This window comes from Calonectris borealis, chromosome 5 (genome assembly GCF_964195595.1).
Source record: "Calonectris borealis chromosome 5, bCalBor7.hap1.2, whole genome shotgun sequence".
NCBI lineage: Eukaryota > Metazoa > Chordata > Aves > Procellariiformes > Procellariidae > Calonectris > Calonectris borealis.
This window is the reverse complement of record NC_134316.1, coordinates 42,039,410-42,058,290: the sequence shown is the minus strand read 5'-3', so window position 1 is coordinate 42,058,290 and position 18,881 is coordinate 42,039,410. Positions and strand designations below refer to the sequence as shown.

The window sequence follows — 18,881 nt, the reverse complement described above, 5'->3', positions numbered from 1 at the left end:
AACTAGACTTTATACCACTCATCACCACCCTCTGAGCTCTGCCATTCAGCCAGTTCTCAATTCAACTCCCTGTCTGCTCATCCAGCCCATACTTCATCAGCTTCTCTATGAGAATCTTCTGGGAGACAGCATCAAAAGCCTTACTAAAGTCCAAGTAGACAATATCCACCCACTGCTATACCCTCACCCAGTTTGGCCAGGAGCTGAGCTTTCTGTTTCCATTCCCTAAAAATAACCGATTATCTCAGAGTCCTTCCTTCTTCCAGTTGAGGCCCCTTTAACAACTCAAGTATGGGAACCATTCTTCATTCCAGTTGAACAAAGAGGCCATAAAAAGAACTTCACAGTGTGATTCTAGCCCTCAGCCCTTCAGGAGGGCTTTCCATTCCCTGGATAGTCATTTAGCATTCCAGTAGTTTGATATAGGATGCCAGATATAAACTTAAGGCAGGCAGACTACCTTACTGTATTAAATCTGAAGGAATTAAATCTCAAATGAGTTTTAAAGATCAAAATGCCCCAAACAGCTCTGAGAACTTTATTCAGCACAGATGCGTAAGAGGAAGGGAATATATACCATGCTATAAAAAACAAGAACACGTAAAAAGCAGTTTGTCTTGGAATCAGTCAACCACCTGCCTCCTTAAAAAGCTTCAATGACACAAGCAAAATAGCAGACACATGAAAGCAAGCACTACTACACCTGGGAAAAACAAATATTTGGAAGCTAGAATTGAAGAGTGCTACTTCCAGGTGCAAGACGACTGTTCAGCAGCAGCAAGGGTGAAACTTGCCATGAGGGCTGAATCCAGACAAAGGAACACAGAACAGGCCACAGTAGGACATATACAGGAGCAGGGAAGTAAAAAGTTACCAGGACTTACCTGATCTTGTTCTACAAAGTAGCAGGGTTAATCTGCAACTCAGCCTCACATCAAGCCTTTAAAATATATATATAATGCTTTACAAGAGAAGCCTTTGTTCAGACATAAAGGCAATACACTATATGTAGGTAAGAATTTCCCATAACAATGCTACCTGTGTTACAGGTATGCACTAAACAAACCATCTGTTTTTGTAATACCTTGACTAAATACTTACACAGATCTGTACCCTTGATGTTCCTGGCTCGGAGGACTTTTACTGTTAAGTTGTAGTAAGGGTGCTTCTCCCGCTGAAAAGAGAGGAACAAGCTCAGCATGTAACAACTGCAATGCCCTTTCTATAACTACACTAGTGTCAGTCCAGAGAAATGGATCAGACCAGTCAGCCCAAAATAAATGTCATGGTTTAATCTGGCAGGCAGCCAAATACCACGCAGCCACTCGCTCACTCCCCCCGCCCCCCGCAGTGGGACCGGGAGAGAATCGGAAGAGTAAGAGTGAGAAAAACTCGTGGGTTGAGATAAAGACAGTTTAATAGAACAGAAAAGGGAAAATAATAATAATAAGTAATGATAGAATATACAAAATGAGTGATGCACAATGCAATTGCTCACCACTCGCGCTGACCAATAACCAAGTAGCAATCGGTACTTCCTGGATCACGCCTACCATTCATATACTGAGCATGACGTCACATGGTATGGAATACCCCATTGGCCAGCCGGGCTGGCTGTCCTGATTATGTTCCCTCCCATCTCGTGTACCTAGCTCAGTCAGTAGGCACGGGAGCTGTCCTTGGACTAGGAGGGCACTTAGCAACAACTGAAAACATCAGTGTGTTATCAACATTCTCCTCATACTAAATCCAAAACGCAGCACTAGGAAGAAATTTAACCCTATCCCAGCCGAAACCAGGACAATAAACTATTAATGAGTCAACTTGGGAACATATGCAGTGCTTTCAATGTCCTGGAGAAAGACTGAAGGAGTCTAGAGGGAAACTCAATTCCCTTTCTGCACAGCAATGAGTGATCTCTTAGGGTAACTCCTCACAGACTTCAGAAAATAAGTCCCTTATTTAGGGTTTCCTCTAATTACAGATCAATTTTGAATTGCTTCATTAGTTCATTCCTGCTGAAGGATAAACAGATACTGAAGCTGCTCAAGTAATTTTAATCATGGCTTGGCTAGTTTAAAAGTACTTGTCAAGGGCACACGCATACTTGAGCATTAGCAGACATGGCAAGAACCTTAACAGCATGGTCTAAAGACAGAAAGCATACGCTGTTTAGAATGAGAAAAAAAAACACTTTCTTGTAGGAACGCATACCTCACGGCAGTTTGAGCAAGAAAAGACAAACCTTAAATTCCTATTCATTCTGGACTGTTACTGGTATCAGCACTCTAGACGTGCATGCCACTTTACCAGCATAGATCAAAATGTAATCCTTGCTCTTGAAAGCTTTGGGGAGGCTATTTTTGGAAAGTAATATTAGTATCCAAATGCCTGGATGTGAAGCAGAAAGAAAAGCCTGACTGAATACTAGAAGATCATGAAGGAGAAGTGGGGGGGAGGGCAGGGGAAGACAAGAGAAAACAGCTTGAAGGGATTTAGTGCAGAGACTGGACAGAAGCAATTGTGTAAGGCTCATAAACAGAATGGGATTCTGCCTCATTTCCATCAGTTATGACACAATCCTGGCCAGCTAAGAACCTTTTCTATTCTTAAATCCTATTTCAAAATGCTTTTTACAAGTGGTCACTACTTCACATTCATCATTTTCCACATGGTTGGCTTGAGACCAGAGTTTAATTTCCAATATGCTAAGTATTCATCTACAACTGAATTCAATAGGATCTTTGCTTACAACAAAATGCTGTAGAGTGCCAAATATTATATAAAAACATAGGCTGTACATATCACTAACTAGGATCTCAAGAAAACCAGTGAACCCTGAACTGTCAAACTCTTCTTGAATATTCCTGATCTGATAAACGGAACTGCACTATGTTTGTTAAGTAGTCACATACTTGTGGGTTTTTCCTTATTCCTTATCGCTGTAAGATACTTGCCAACAGGGTTTGAACAACACAATAAAACCAAGACATACACAGTTACCAAGTAACTTTGTGCTAAGTGAGTGCCATCCACCCTGACCAACAAGTGAAGGGTAAAAATTACATGCATAGTCTAAGATATCTCACATACAGGTGCCACATTAAAATTGTGCAAATAAACTCTAATCATACTATTATTACTCTTAAAGGGCTCTTATTTGCAGCATCAACATGTTGAAGATACTCCTTCCCTCAATTGTTTCTGGGAACAAGACATGCCTTCACATCTAATTTCACTATGAGCTCTATCCTTCAGATGCTAGTTTTCTTCCTTTTTAAACCTTTCCTAATCACTTCTATTTTGTTCAATCACTGACACTAGTTTCTCAAGCAAAGCCTGACCTCCTTTCTACCTTGTCAAGTCGGGGAATGGACTACAGAGAGAAATTCAAGATTGCATAGATTATTCTCACCGACTTCTTAAAGGTGCTGCAACTCTTCAGGTTGTTGAGAAATGAAGCTACGTGATCACACCCCCACTGCTGTCAAAGTAATCTTCACTCATGTAGCCTGACTATCGCCTGGAATTCAGACGCAGAGGAAATCAGCAGAGGAAGCACAGAACACCCTGAAGATAGCATATCCCTCTTCTACTGCACACCATCTGTCAACATATAGTATAGTTACACGTTCAAAAGAAAGTCCTTTCCAAAGGTCTCTAACAACTGTTGATTTGCAGTCAGTCATTACATAGCTGAGGATACATTTTCCACACACATGTCATAATTTAAGAGCATATAATGCAACAGATGTTTCACTGTGCACCCAAGCCTGTGCTACCAATTACACCAGAACCTTCCCATGTGCCTTTTCTACTTATCTTTTAGCCAAGGCACAGCAAGGTCATAACATGTTAGAAGGTGAGCTTGCAGAGTAATGAAGCATGAGAGTATCAGATATGCTCTATCTGAACACATCAGGGAAAAATCAGGCAAGAAATCTGTATGGGAAATGAACAACAAATAATGACAGTTCTGCCGATACCAGTGTACATGACGACATACCAATGTACGTGACAGATGCAAACAACTAATTTCTAGTTTGCAGTTTAATGATTTTTCAGAATCATCCCTTTTCCAAAGCTCAGGAAAGTGCATCTGAAGCAAAAACAACCTTGAAATCCTCAAAAGAGGGTACAAGTCTTAATTCTCAAACACTTAACCCTGCTAGCAACTGTCTGTATTTTTCATCTAAAGTGAAGGTGCTGATCCAGCAGCAAGCAACTGCAAGAGGTTATCCCAGCCACAGGACCCAGTAGTCTTTACTCTGATACAGTCCAGAACACCTGCCTTTATACGGCAAGTTCTGGGATCCACTCCACATCTCTCAGTGGAGGCGGGGGACTCACAATAAACACACCAGTTTCATTACAGAAATGTCAATAGCAAACAAAAAGGTAACTTCTAAGCCATATTTTCTTTTTTGTTCACTGCTACCAGGCAAATCAGGTAGCTCAGTCAAAGAAATGTCCAAGGGAGCACTTCCCCCCATCTTGTTCCTGCTCCCAAGTAAACACTGCTGCCCGTGATTCCCTTCCTCCTTATTTCAGCCACAGTGCCACAAGTTCACTTTTAAACCCAAAGGTAAACTCCTGGCTTTCCTAGGCACCCTTTGCATTTTCCTTCCTCCTCCAGAAGTGTGCGCCCACAGTCACAAAGGAGACTTCAGACCCAGCCCTAAGAACCGTGGTCTTCTGGAGGGCAAGTGTTATAACCGCTCGGGTGAGAACAGTAGCGCAAGCAGCTCAGTATCACAACAGCAGTGGCAAACACTGGGCTCGCTCTCAGTTTATGTTGTTTGTCTTGAGATGTGTGAAACTAAGGCTAAACTTTGGAAAGTTAAAGATAGCTGATCATATTGAATTAACCTCCAAAGCCAAAAGGGTGATCTGCTGCCCCTCTCCTTGCACAACTGCTATTAACTAGTCAATACAAAAATCTCCCCTTACCAGCCAGCACAACTTCACTAAGTAGTGTCTAATTTTTTTATTTATATAGCGAGCACCTGAGGGGAAACATCACATCCAGTGGTTAATGGAAATCACAACAGGCTAACACTAGTCTCTTCTACCCTGATTTCCCAAGTACTAAGCAACAACACAAAAAAAAGTTCAACAAGATAATTTTTATCACACAGCAAGCAGGAGTGCAGAGAGACATACAGGCAGCACGCCATCTTGTGACATTTAACTGTCACCTCAATTTTAAGCTGTAGATTTAGGGGGGAGACAGCTATTCAGACGACATATCAGACCTCCTATGCAAAAGCTCTTTCGCAAACAGTTTAGTGCAATTCAAAACAGGTTATTGGCCAGACCGTCTTATACAATGAATGATTATAAACTATTTAAAGAACAAACACATTGAAACCACTTTATCTAATGTGGTTGTACTGCATTATGAACAGTCATCATTAAGTCATCATTAATCTTTGTCTACTTTAGATTATTAAGCCCTGTGGAATAAGGCAGAGAGCAGAAAGGGAATGGTAATCACGGATATTTTGCAAGAAAACACATAAGCACCTTTTTGTCTCTACTGATGAGAAGCCCAGTATGCTGGAGTTTCCCCCCAAAAGTACTTGGCATCAGCTTAATTCTGTTCCCCAAAACCTAAGGAAACAGAGACCTGCTCTGCATTGCTTCACGTAGACCCCGAATTTAGTAAAAACCTGGAATCTACATTAGCATTGTTCTCCAAAATTTTCCCCTAATGAATAAACTTTTTGATAAATTCCTGCAGAAGTGCAGGACTGGTTTTCCACACCTTTTGGCGTCACTGCCAAACGCCTCGGCTGAAGAATGCCATCTCAAAGACAGCGCTACAGTTTGTCTTACCCGCCAGTGATAAAACCCAGTCTCTTTCCTATCCTTCCTTTGGAAGAGCACGGCTGCCAGAAAAGGCAGCACTCTGGGTGGAAACGGGCCCCGCAGCACCTCATGGAACATGGGGAAAGAAGTCCGGTCGTCTCCGTAGAAAGCCTGAGAGGGAGACGCAGAGAGCAATGAGAGTCGCCGGCCGCCCGGCTGCGAAGGGCTGCTGGCTGGGTCTGAACTTTCGGGCAGGGCTGGGCTGGGCGCCAGCTGCCAGAAGCAGAGGTGTGGCCTGCGCTTGCCAAACAAGCCAGTTCAAAACCTCGCTGGCAGGTTTTTCAAATACTGCTAAAAGATAAGGGCAGCAAAGCAGCACCGAAGAGGGGAGCCCTGGGAAGGAGGAAGCACCGCTCCATGATGGAGCCACCACCTCAAAACTCCCAGTACCGATTTTCTTTCAGAGTTCCGGCAACCTGGTCTAGGGGTTTGGCCCTTTCAAACCCGTTCAGAGTTTCAGCATACCCTAACAGAATACTTTTACATAGAAAGGAATTCCCACCTTACAAGCCTGAAGCAAAGCCGAATTTGTGATTGACTGTAGCTGTTCAGAGAAGTTTCGGGGAGGCCTGAGTGGAGACACCACAATTCGACCTGGACTAGGATGTCTCAGAGAACATTAATTTACCACCACATCTAACCTCTCCCTATGTGAGCGGCCTGCGCAGGTTCCCCCCCTTTATTCTCATTTCCATCTAGCATGGTCTTGATTCTTCTACCAAAGGTTCTTGAAAAATTGTACAACGGATACAGCAGATTTTTTTTAGTCCATTGTGCTTTTAAAAATATTTAAGTAGTAATAGAAATTGTTTACTGGAAGTGATCAGTTTGTCAACAGCTGCTGACAGTTGGCTTGTCTGGAGCTTTTTATTAAAGAGCTGAAACTGAAGCAGCAGACCAAAAAACAACCTTAAGTGTTTCAACAATTAGAAAGTGGCAGAGAATGTATGAAAGCCAGTAATGCAGCATGTCACCGGCTCCATGCAAACATGAGAACGTGACACATTCTCAGCAGGGTCCCATTCATTAACCACTTCCTGTCATTCATGTCAGTCACTAGATCAGAATTTAAGAAAATTAATAAAAGCACAGGCACTGACATTTACAACACAAACAAGTCAGTACTCGTTAGTGAATTCACAGACTTACAGTGAAGGCACAGGCAAAAAGCAAACATAATACCTGCAGAACAGCCAGCAACTGCTGTAAAGCTCTCATGTGGTACTAAATGGTAAAGATAGACACTGGGTTGAAAAAACAGTTTATTTGCATTTCTACATACCGCTGCATTGAAAGTGAAGGGGTGTCACACTAAGTTTTATTTACCTTAGAAAAACTACAGAACCATAACTGTGATTTATTTATGTTTAATCTAATCTAGCTCATGACCATGAATTACAGGAAAATCGAGGTGGCCTCACACAAGTAAGATAACACAATTTCTTATGAGAAATCACAATTATTCTCAACAGTTTATTATTACAGGCAGTATATAAAACCTGTATTTTACCTTGTGAGTGCCCAACCGCATTTAAAATCAGGCTTACCTGTCTTCTCCTGAAGTTCTGTCCTCTTCCAATGAAATCTCAGCACAAGGATCTCATGTTTACAGAATTTCTCTTGAATTTTTCTCTCAAGAAAAACTGAAAGCTCTTTAGAACATATGCTTAAGAATTGTTGCGTAGTCAACAGATCATCCATTAGCAAATAGTGTTTGTGTGCAGTTTTAGCTATCTACAGCCAACTTAATACCCAAAGAGAAGCTACTTGCTTTTGTCATTTCCTAGCAGATTAAGAAAACAAGCAAGCAAAACGGCATCAAAACATGAGGCAACAAAGGTGGCCTCACACCTGGTAACTCTACTTCTGCTTGGATTCCAAATTATGCTATCAAGGTTTTGGTTTGGGGTTTTTTTTGGTGGGTTGGTTTTCTCAGAAATACCAATATACTCAATTATCCGACATGGACACAAAGACTCTTCTTCAGTGCTGGAATCTCCCATTTCTATAGAATGGGAAAACTGAAGATCTGTATTCTAACATATCCAACACTAGACTAGTCTATGACCTACAATCAAAGCAACTGCAAACCTGTGAACCTTAATGTTTCCTGATTTGGTCTCGCAGAGCTCAACATCCCTCCCCACCCAGAAATAGCACCAAAAAAAAATTGTCAGTAATTTTAGTGTTCTCTAATAAGTACATATTTAATGGTATAAGACTTTCAAAAACATTCTTCAAAGAGAGAATACAAAAGTGTTTTTTGTAGGATATTGAGAACGTTCACAAGCATACTATAAACCTATAGATCTAAAAACCAAAGTTGAGAAGTGATGACAGCTCTCATTTGACATAGCCTCATTTGAGTTACACATATTAAAGCAGGAGTGATACTGGGAGCCCCTGCATTGGGTCTGACTTCCAGGAGAAAGCGAGGACTAATATATAAAAACATTTACAGCAGCCCAGAGAAGCTTAACTGCACAATGATTGAAACACACACTGGTTCACAATATTTATTACAATCTATTGCTTTAGATAAACCCGCTGTATGGTTAGTAAACCCAAACCACATTATAAGAACCAACAAAAAAAAAATTACATCACAAACCACATCTCTGCAAAAGGTATGCAATGGAAGTGAACAGAGGCACAACCTTAACCGTGCAAGTAAGAGCACAATGAAGATCCTCATATGTGAGTACAGCTCTCCTGGAAGCAGATAATGAAGGTAAATAAAAATCAGACTAACAGTACTAAACATAAGATAGGTAAAAATCAAAGCAATATTGTTATATCTGTGTACGAAGAATACAGGGCCTTTTTCAATACCCTTCTTTCATTCTCAATGACCTGTAAACACAACTCTCCCAAACCATCTTCTCTCTGTACCTGAACTAGTATATAAAGATCTATACAGAATGTGCAAATCCAATATAAGTATTTTTAAGCTCTCTTCTTCAAATAGAAGAAATACAAGGTTAAAAACATTAACACCACAGATTCCCTCTACCCAGCCTCTGCAGAAAGACATCAGTAGCAATACTGCCCAAGACATCCAAGTACAGAAGTAGCAAAACACTGGACCAAGAAATCCATAAGGCGGCATACGAACAATAAATACAAACACATGTGGAAGGGGAAAAAACAAAGTTATCAAGAGAAACTACTAACACTGGCAAATGAAAGCGACTTAGGACCTCATCAGCCTACAGCAGATCTGTTCCTAAAAAACACTCACATAACAATGGCTTAAGTAAACCTATAATGTTAACTGAGATCCAATTACACCTTAGGCAGACAGGCTTTATTCATCTACTTGTTCATTAGGAGGTGATATCAGGTAGTTACACGCCATGCTCCATACTATTTAATAATTATATATTTATAAGTATTGCTAGACCAGGATGTTGGGAGTCAGACATCCAGCTATTGGGTTATTTGCTACTGCTGCCTTTTCATTACCACTGCACAGATTCTTTCTGCACCAATCAAACCTTTTAATATCGCTCATACCAATCTGCTATAGATTAAAGTTTGTGGAAAAATAAGTTAGACAAAAATATTACAGCCTACAAGGAGTATGGTACAATCTAGTTTTTGTAGTTAAGACTTCTGGCCCAAGAGTAACTTAAGAACAGTACCAGCCTGAGCAGAACACAGTTCTAGAGCATTTAAAATAGAGAGATGTTGAAATAGTCTGGATTTTAGTTCAATGCTGAAAAGTGAACCAGAGACCAAAGAACTTTATATACACAAATCTCAAGTGTAGTCTAGAAGCTCAAGCAATAACTATAGTTCACTCCCTTCAGAAGTTGCTTTACAGAGTGTTCTTTGCTTTTTGGTATGAGTGCAGATGTGAACTTCTTAGAATAGTCTCTGAGCTTCCACTCATGCTAAGAGTGAACATATTCAGTGCAAACAACACACGAGTTAATTCAATTTACAGCTCTCAAACTAAAGTAAAAAGAAAAAAAATGCTTACTAGTGGTATCTGCTGTTTGTCTGATTACCTCCTGTGGAACTTCTGCTTATCAGAAGGCCAGGTGATAACACTGAGCATCAATAAAAGGATTCCTTTGGCAAGCCATTTAAACATTCCCATTACTGAGATGAAAGTAGAATTATATTTTCTAGGTCTAGAAATAGGCACAGAAGCCTTCTCTATGCCAAACACCTGGTGATCTCCACACAACACTGATACAGCTGCAAAGACTTTAAAGGAATTTTCTTTTTTGAAAGAACTACTTACATACAAGGCCAAATCACAATGTTGTCACCCTATGGGGGTAAGTTTCATAGTAAAACTTGACTTGTGGTGAATGCCCAACAGTTGTTTAAGAACTCATTCGCAAGACTGGAGTGCAATACAAAACTCACTACAAAAACCAGTTTCTATTCTTCATCTGAGTACTGAGAGATTCAGTGTAGTTGCCAGCACTATAACAACATGGTTAAAGCCATTTTCTAGTATTGCCAGATAGCTAAGTCAGTCCACAGTTACAATTGACTTCTACTCAGTATAAGAGACCCTAGCAACAAGCCTCAAAAATCTCAGAGGCATCAACTTCTTAAGTCGTCAGTTCTGAATTTCATATGAATGTTGGGATTATTGACCAGAACAAGGTCAGGTGTCCAATGTGTTGACTTCTTTGGAGCAGAAATAATGCACAACTATTGCATTAGGGTATCGAGCAAATGCACTGTAAAGAGACAGAACACAAAAATCAACTGTCAATACAAACAAAGAGTTTTCCCTATTGAAACAAGAACATCCAAGTTGTGTCAGAATCAGAAAGAGATTTTTACATGAAAGTGACACTTTGCTGTTTAAATTACAGCCTGAATATATTCTTGAAAAAAACACACAAAAGAATTCTATGGATTTCGTAACAGTATCATTTAAAAAAACAATATCTATTTTCATTTCCATAGGCACACTACTTGAAAGTCACTGGTAACAAATTAAAGACTGGGTGACATACTGACACGACTGACCTTCAAAACCTTGTTGAACTTAACAACATTAGAAAAATCCTAGACAACTAAAACAATACTGCACATGCAAATTTAAATTCTGATGCTACATGCTACACACTAACAGCAAAAAATCAAATATGCACAGCAGTATACAGTATATTTAGACCTATGTTCATTAAAGTGTTTTGGAAAAAGAACCTTTCCCTATCATTGTGAATGCTACTGATATCTCAGAAGGGTTCATAATCAACAACAGAAACAATGAATAAGCTAGTCATGTGACATCTCACTAGAGTTCAAAGAAGAAAAAGAAAAAGAGCAAATAAAATTTGCATTCTATACCAACCCATAATTACCTACCAGGAATAGTAGAAGAAAAGTTATTGGCATCCAGGTATCAAGTGAATTAGTTCTATTTTTAGATGTCCTAAGATAATGAGGCTACAAAATGTAAATCAGCTAGGGAACCACAAAGCCATCAGATGTAGAAAACTATTACACTTGTATCTTAGTTTGAGATTCTTTATCTCATCCTTCTTAATTCTAGTTAAGAAGCAGGTAGCAGGCAGCGTTCTTAGAACATTTTCCAAATTCAGTATGAGAAGTTATTTTCTCCCTTCTAGAGTTGTGAAGTAAGAAGTCTTATAAGTTTCTGAAGGTTGTTGAAAGCAGGATTAAGCTCTTGCAATAAACTTCACTGACTAAAGCTTTGATGTTTTTCCAGCCACTCAGTTGAGCAATGTAATTTCTACTTCAAACACTCTTCAAATGTCACCCTCATACTGCTGTTCTCTCTGTGTATATACACATTCCAAGTTTTGCAACATTCTTAGTTTAAGTGTACAAGATTCATATTTGATTCAGTTTCCCAAGCTTTAAGGCACATGCTCTCTCACCTGTTACCTATCTTCTTTTTACATACAGTGCACACCTTCTCCTCTGTAATAATGCACTTCACTTGCTGATGCAAGATCCGCTCCTCCTGGACCTACAGAAGAATAATTAGAAAACAAACACACACAACTTGCTCAAAAAGCAATGCCACACCACAGCTCCTTTCTAGGCCGGTGAAACTGAAACCTGTCACAACGTTTAATTTTCAGTGGCTATACCTACATTAGCAAGTTGTACAGCACAAAAGAAGCAGGTCTGTAGAGCAGAGCAGGTGGTATTGAACACCCAACACCCACACTATATGAATGGTACGATTTTACTTTCAACTAGTCTGGTCCACAGACTAAGGCATTGTAACCGCTAAGGGGTGTTCAGGTGAACTATTTAAGTGCATCATTGGTTTAGTTGTTTTGAAAGAAATCCAGTCCATGCTCTCTGCGATCATCCTGCAATGCACACCAGAACACAGTGAGACCAGCGACTCACAGCAAAAGCACGCATCTCATCCAAACAAAAATGAATGTACTTGCCATCTCTCGATAAAGGGACATTCAATCTACTTGATGCACATCTACCAATTTCAGGTGCACTACAGCACCATCTACAGGACACACAGTTTGTATAAGGAACAGTTAATTTAAATATTGAACATCACTTTTAAAACAGCACTCCCATAAATGACAGGTGGTGGGTACTTACCCTCAGAAACTCAGCATGGAGAAGATTCTTGAGTACTTGATTAAATCTTTTCTTCTGAGCATTTTCTTCAAGGACTTTCTCTAAGAAGATCCGAATCTCACTAATCTGTGTATTTGCTGGGAGTAGGTTTATCGCCTGGAGCAAAAGATACTTAGTTAGGAAAAATTAAAAAGGAATAGGGAACAAAATAGAACAGAAATTGACACATTTAGCTTGCACTGTTATCATCTGTCCACTTGCCTACTCCAGTACCTTCTGCCAACAGTACAAAGCGAGTACTTACAAGTCTTTCTTACCTTGGTGGTATCCAGTTTGCTGTGATGTAGTTCCAAAACCTGCAGAGCAGCCTGCAGATTGGCTTGAGGCTCCAGCACTTCCATCTTGATTGGTCCCAGGCAATGAACACTAGGTGGGGAGAGATACATCCGGAGCAGTGACAGATAGACCTGTTGCACACAAATGGAAAATTCTGAAACCACTGCACACATCCACAATTGACAGGGCTGGCAGAACCCAGCAGTGGTACCTGTTGTACCCATGCCACACAAAATTCTGAAGTGCTCATTTAAACAGCTCTTAATCTTAAAACAACAAAAACTGAAAAGTATCAATGATGTTCAAGGTCTTTTAAGACTTGCATAGTAGTTTTAATCACACCTCCCTCATCTTACATAACTCATTCATGATCTTTAGAAACCAACACTTTACTGCTTTTTAACATTAACTTTTCTGCAGAAGTATTTTGTCTTCTGAGTTCCATCACAACTTTAGCTATAGAATGTATGTTCAACTCCAATAATAGAGTAACGTCCTAACAAAAAACAAATTAAAAAAAAAATTTAAAAAAAAAAAATCAATCATCTAGTAATTCCTAAATTCCAAGAGTTTATACATAGGTTCCTGTCCACCTACACAAATCCTGAAAAAGTGAAAAAGTCTATACAGAGCAAAAACTTTAAACTCCCTAACATGGTATGAATAGTCTAATACATCTTTACTGAAAAGGAAGACTGCAAAGATGAAGCTACTTACATCTTTGTTGCCATCTTTGTTTCTGTCATAATGTTTATGGCAATAGCTAGAACAGAGAAGAATGAGGTGAAATGCAGGGACAGTTTTGGAACCCAAAGAATCAGTCCACAGAAATTAAACATTTAGAAGCTTTGATTACTGAAGCCATCCAAGTTAGGTGACCATACATCCAATTTTGATCAATTAATCAAGTTGCACAACAAAATCACACCATTTACTCTGCACTACAATGCTGAGAAAAAGGGAGGTTTTGTGCAAGTCTCTCACTTTGAATCAATTTAAAAAGCTTTCGTGCAGAAACAAAATTTAATTCAGCTGTGTAAAAAAAGGGAAAAAAGATGTCTCCAATCAACACATCATAGCATAAAAATATATGTGTAGATATCTCTAATTACAGTATCTGAATCACAGAGAGAAGGTGTTTATTAGTGTACACTGCATACACTAATGAGGGTTGAATGTCCTCTAACAGGCATTTGCGGAAACTAGCTTTAAAAGAAGCTATGTTGAACAGGCCCCAATGTTCAGATGTATCTGCCAGTATCAGTTAATTATATTTTCACTTAAGTACTTTAGATTCACTCAGAAGGTTCCCTGACACAATACACCTAGAAAAATGCCATACCTTTACTAGAGAGGATTCTGCTAAGTGAGGGAGCGTAACTTTGCATCTGGGCTAGTGAAGTGTCTCTCAAAAGTGAAAGGAAGCAAAACAACATACAGAAGTTCACAAGCTAAGGACAGGTGGCAACAAAGAACTCATTGATGACAGTCATATTGCTCTAAAGAGCAACGACAGAAGAGCATGAAAAGGTAAGCCTCAGGGGTTCAGCATCACCATCTGTAACGAACAGATACCTGGAAGAGCCTAAAAGTCAAGAAAATATGGAAGCCCAGAAGATCCTGAAGGCTTACAGCATTCATGCTCCACATACAGCAACATTTCGCTACACATCCTATCCACAGGGCAGTGAGTAAAAAAATTTTAAAAATTCTTACTTTTCAGCCATGTTGGTATCCTTTAAAATATGAACGTAAATAAACAGAGCTTGCTCGTGCTTCCCCATACGACCCAAGAGCAGAGCACGTTCTTCTAGGAGACCTAGTGATAGCGTGAAGGATTAGTCAATAGCTACACAGAGAAATGACAACATAAGCTCCATTAGTCACCAGATTAACAGAAGGAACTATAGTCTGAGCACAGGTTAAAGTTACACTGAGACTGTAAGTCTGCTTCACACTAGTCTCAGTAATATTTTATGAATTTTTAAGTAACCTTAAGATACAACAAACTTCAGATCTGTTGAGAAACTCAGGCTCATTGAAAAGTTACACTAAATATTTAAGTGATGGGAGACACCACAAGGTCTTAGGTCAACAGTTACAGGAATCCTGCAGAGATTGGTAAACCCAACTGTGCCAGCAAAAACAGAGTTAGTAAACACACCAGTGGCCTACAACTACAGATACATCCACCTTTTCTGTTTCTAGTTACCATGATTCTACAGTAAGTGAGGAGGTTTTGCTGTACAATGCCATAAGCTAGGGTTTAGTTAACCTATGGAAACTGAACTCACCATCAAAGGGGAAGTCGCTAATTAGTCGACTAGGTTCATACCAGCTAGACTTCTCTAGAAAAAGTAGAAGCTTTTTCCGGTAATCCCCCAAGTCTCCTCCTTCCTCCCCAGCAGGCACTGGAGTTTTATCTACATGGAAGAAAACAACATAAGCTATGATAAGACAACTATTGCACTGCACTAGTACACAGAGGAAGATAAATCATTATGAGGAGGAAAGAAATGCTGATGAAACTGTTATATGAGCTGGGATTCTGGTGCACCTGCCAAATTACTTCAGCTCCCTAAAACATATCAAGTGTTTAAACAATAGACTCGGTTATTCAAGACCCTTCCCTGCCCTTAACGTGTAGAATTCAGGGAGCAGTAGCTGCCATTACACTTAATCATGAACAAAGTGTCACTCGGTCCCTTAAGATATCTAGGGAGGCAATAAACTAGACTTCCCTACAAACCCACAACTTCTGTTGTTCCAGTTCCTTCATTACTTGGGATGTCTTCTTCTGGATATGAACAGAGAAGGCTTACAGCAATACACTGTGAAGGCTCCCCTGTGCTGTCCCCTGCCCCTGGTCTTCCCATCAGAAAAGGATAAACATACCTGCAGGGTAAGAATTGAGATACTCTTTCATTAAGCCCTGCACTTTCTCACAGTACAGCTGGATCAAACAGTTGTGAAAGTCTGCACCGGTTTCTTCCCAAACGTGAATGATGTGTTCCTGTAAATACATGTTCAGGTTCAGTTACAGAAACTTCCTCTGGGAAGTAATTCATTATAAGCAAGCAACAGTTCCATGCTCGCCTTTACCAAGCGTGACTTCAGGATTCCATACATTTTAATTATTTTTTCTTTGCACAACTTATGGCAAAGCTAGCATTCTCTGAGACAGCATCAGGCTCCAATGCCTGGAGAACTGAAGCCCTACATGCAACATGTACTGAATGTAATGCACTAGTACGGATTGAGTTCTTACCAGATAAGGAATAGTCAAGCTTTTAAAATTTTCTATCAAGAAACTGAGCACTTTGTCTCGTGGCAAAGCTTCCACTTCAGGGAGGTCTTCTGTAAATATCTGTTAAACAAGATTTTATTCACAGAATAGTGATTTTTTTTTTTTTTTTTTTAAATTTAAGTGCCACAGTGTTATTTTCTCTGAGGCACTGAAGCCTGGCATATCATCACATATGTCCAAAGATAAGCACAAGAAGTATAAAAAAAATCTGAGCAGCTTATTTAGGCACTCAGAAGCTATCTCGCATCTGAAAGGATTAACATCCGCACTTCTGCTTTAGTTAACACTCTTGTTTCACAGTACACAACACTTCCCAAATATAGGAAGTCAGTTCTATATCAAAGAGGAAAGGGAAAATAAGAAAGGCAAATTAACATTTGACATTTAAATATTTAATCAGGCTCTTGTGCAAAAAGCATGACATCAATAACATTAAATGTTGTATCAAAGGTTCCTAACTACTTATTACAAAACAAGGTATTGAAAGAATGGAAAAGCATGAGGAAAACAAAAGCTGACCTGCTCCATCTACTGCTAATCTTACCACAGTACTGAACACAGAAAATATAAATTACGTATGTGGTTGGATTTAGCATTAATACATGGCTTCTTACATTGAGTTCTCCGAATTCCATACACTGCACTAAGAATCTCAAAGGCAATGTGCCTGTTTCAACCACACTTACCTTCAGTCCATCTTCAGGAAAATCTCTTAGCACCCACACAGAGTAGGAAAATACCAAGTGCAAGTTCTCTGTGCCTGGAATACAAAAAGCAGCAGTGCTCAATGTCAAAATCCTAAAGATCTATCTACTCACAACACAAGCAGATGCTTTCAGAGCCAGCAAAGCTTAATTTACAGGAAGAATCTGGTTTGGTTTTCTTCCCCGCTCAAGTCAAGCGAATCACACGTTTCAGGCTAAAGCCACAATTTCATTACTTTGCAAACATGATTTTAAAAAGCAACAAGAATTAACTCAAATACTAAGTGCCACCAAACAAACAATTCAGACCAAAACCAAGCTCAGTTGTCTTAATCACATTCCAAAAGTCTTCCCTTACAATTTGTTTTTATTAGGGTAGAAAAAGACCGTACTTTCACTTGTGTGATTTCCTTCAGTCCATTTCCAGCCTGCCAGTCTAACGACTTCTATAGCAAAGGGTCAAATACTTCATAACAAGTAGTAAAGCATCATAGTACTGGCATAAAACCTACGTGACAGGTAATGAACTTTTCAGCTTTTAAGAAAACTTGGGACCTGCCTTGTTAAAAGAATAGTTTCAGTTAGACAATTGGGTTCACAAAGTTTATAAAACATGTTAGAAAAACATGACTTTTCCCCCACCCACCTGATCAGAACCCACTGAGGCATTCACTGCCCAAACAATGCAACAACACAACTATACAAGAAACAGAAACCTACACCAACCCTATAAAAAGGCAACCATTGTTTGCTTCTCTTCACCCCACAACATCACCAGAAGTAAGTTACTTTTAAAATATTTAAAACAAGCAGCATCCTCACAGTAGCAGTATTTTAAAAACCAGAAAAGGAGCACTATGAAGTAAAACCATTAAAATAGCCTCCAGAAGACCCAATTTCAAAGTTTCAGAAACAAAACAAAGGGCACTAAGGTCATGGGTCTGAATTTCACTGAACTTCAATTAACTTTCTGAAATAACAGGGCATTGTATGGTAATGGTTTGCTAGCCTCACTGAGAAAATTTAAATAAAGGACAGGACCACGGGGGTAAGTTCTCATGGAGAACAAGAGACAGAGAAGAGAAAGTCTAACTCCTTACAAACAAGTATGAGATTAATTAGAATAGCTCCTTTCCAAAGCACTGATCAAATTGCCTTTGCTGAAATCACGACCAAACCAAACATGAAGTTACAACCTACTCAAAACACTCAAAATGGCAGGAGAGGAGGAACTCAACAAGTAACTACCAAAGCTGATAGATCAGAATACTAAAACGTCAACATCACATCATACCACAAAACAAAACAACTGGCTCCCTCAGCACATAACATTCAGCTGCATGGGGATTTATGCATCACAGGCAAGGATGTTTTGTGCTGCTAGAATTAAAGCACACACTGAATTTCTAAAGTTTCTCAGCAACAAATCCCTAATTTAAATATGAGCTATAATAGGAAGAAGTTCTGCATAACACTATTTTAACAGATAAGGAATACTGTAATACAGAACACTATCTACCACCCAATCAAATACATCATCCTCCTGTGCCTAACTCTGCACAGATAAAGTATATTTTTAATGGGCATGGCCAATCACAGAATTAACAATTAATATTTTCTTTGATGCAATAAACAATTAGCACTTGCCACGTATCAACAGAGTAAGCATCAAACCCAAATCAGCAATACATACTTGATGAACTTAAAAGACCACAGCTACAAGCCTGGATAAAGTTTTCTGTAATTACCTGAGAACTATTTAAGAACATTTCATTAAATGCCCAAAAACCTATAGACAAGAGATGACTAAAGAAGAGTTTCTACTTCACTCAGAATGTAAGTGAAAGCAAGTAAAAGTACATCCCGCATAATTAAAATTTTTAAAATAATTAACAAAAAAAAAATCTATTATTACTTAGATTAGAAGCTCATAACTACAGAAGCCTCAAAGGGGGAGCAGTGGGAAAAATCTGCACAAACTCCATAGTCTGAAATGCTTTTATCTTATTTAAAAAGAAATTACACTTATCAATTAATCAAGGCAGAATGGGTAATGTAGTTACACACACACCCACAGACAAACAGTATTACATTTCTGCTATTTACTTGGG

General features: G+C 39.3%; 2 protein-coding genes across 5 annotated transcripts in view; both read right to left on the bottom strand.

The window, feature by feature from the left end:
- PLA2G4F (phospholipase A2 group IVF) overlaps positions 1–7,742 on the bottom strand; it is a 46,662-nt gene extending 38,920 nt beyond the window's left edge. The window contains exons 1-3 of the mRNA XM_075152085.1: positions 6,374–7,742; positions 5,839–5,982; positions 1,102–1,174 (exon numbers count right to left, since the gene is read on the bottom strand). Coding sequence (XP_075008186.1) covers positions 1,102–1,174; positions 5,839–5,949 — 184 coding nt within the window. The 5' untranslated portion in view covers positions 5,950–5,982; positions 6,374–7,742. The remainder of the gene's footprint in view (positions 1–1,101; positions 1,175–5,838; positions 5,983–6,373) is intronic.
- The window catches only part of VPS39 (VPS39 subunit of HOPS complex), a 31,512-nt gene continuing 15,861 nt past the window's right edge, over positions 3,231–18,881 (bottom strand). For 2 of the 4 annotated variants that reach the window (XM_075152079.1, XM_075152081.1), the window contains exons 16-25: positions 16,753–16,826; positions 16,028–16,126; positions 15,655–15,772; positions 15,054–15,182; positions 14,476–14,578; positions 13,477–13,522; positions 12,741–12,890; positions 12,445–12,579; positions 11,748–11,839; positions 8,060–10,574 (exon numbers count right to left, since the gene is read on the bottom strand). In XM_075152079.1, coding sequence (XP_075008180.1) covers positions 10,499–10,574; positions 11,748–11,839; positions 12,445–12,579; positions 12,741–12,890; positions 13,477–13,522; positions 14,476–14,578; positions 15,054–15,182; positions 15,655–15,772; positions 16,028–16,126; positions 16,753–16,826 — 1,022 coding nt within the window. In that variant the 3' untranslated portion in view covers positions 8,060–10,498. Of the gene's footprint in view, positions 3,607–8,059; positions 10,575–11,747; positions 11,840–11,866; positions 12,192–12,444; positions 12,580–12,740; positions 12,891–13,476; positions 13,523–14,475; positions 14,579–15,053; positions 15,183–15,654; positions 15,773–16,027; positions 16,127–16,752; positions 16,827–18,881 lie in introns of those variants that run through there. The other 2 variants (XM_075152080.1, XM_075152083.1) reach the window with 2 other exon arrangements.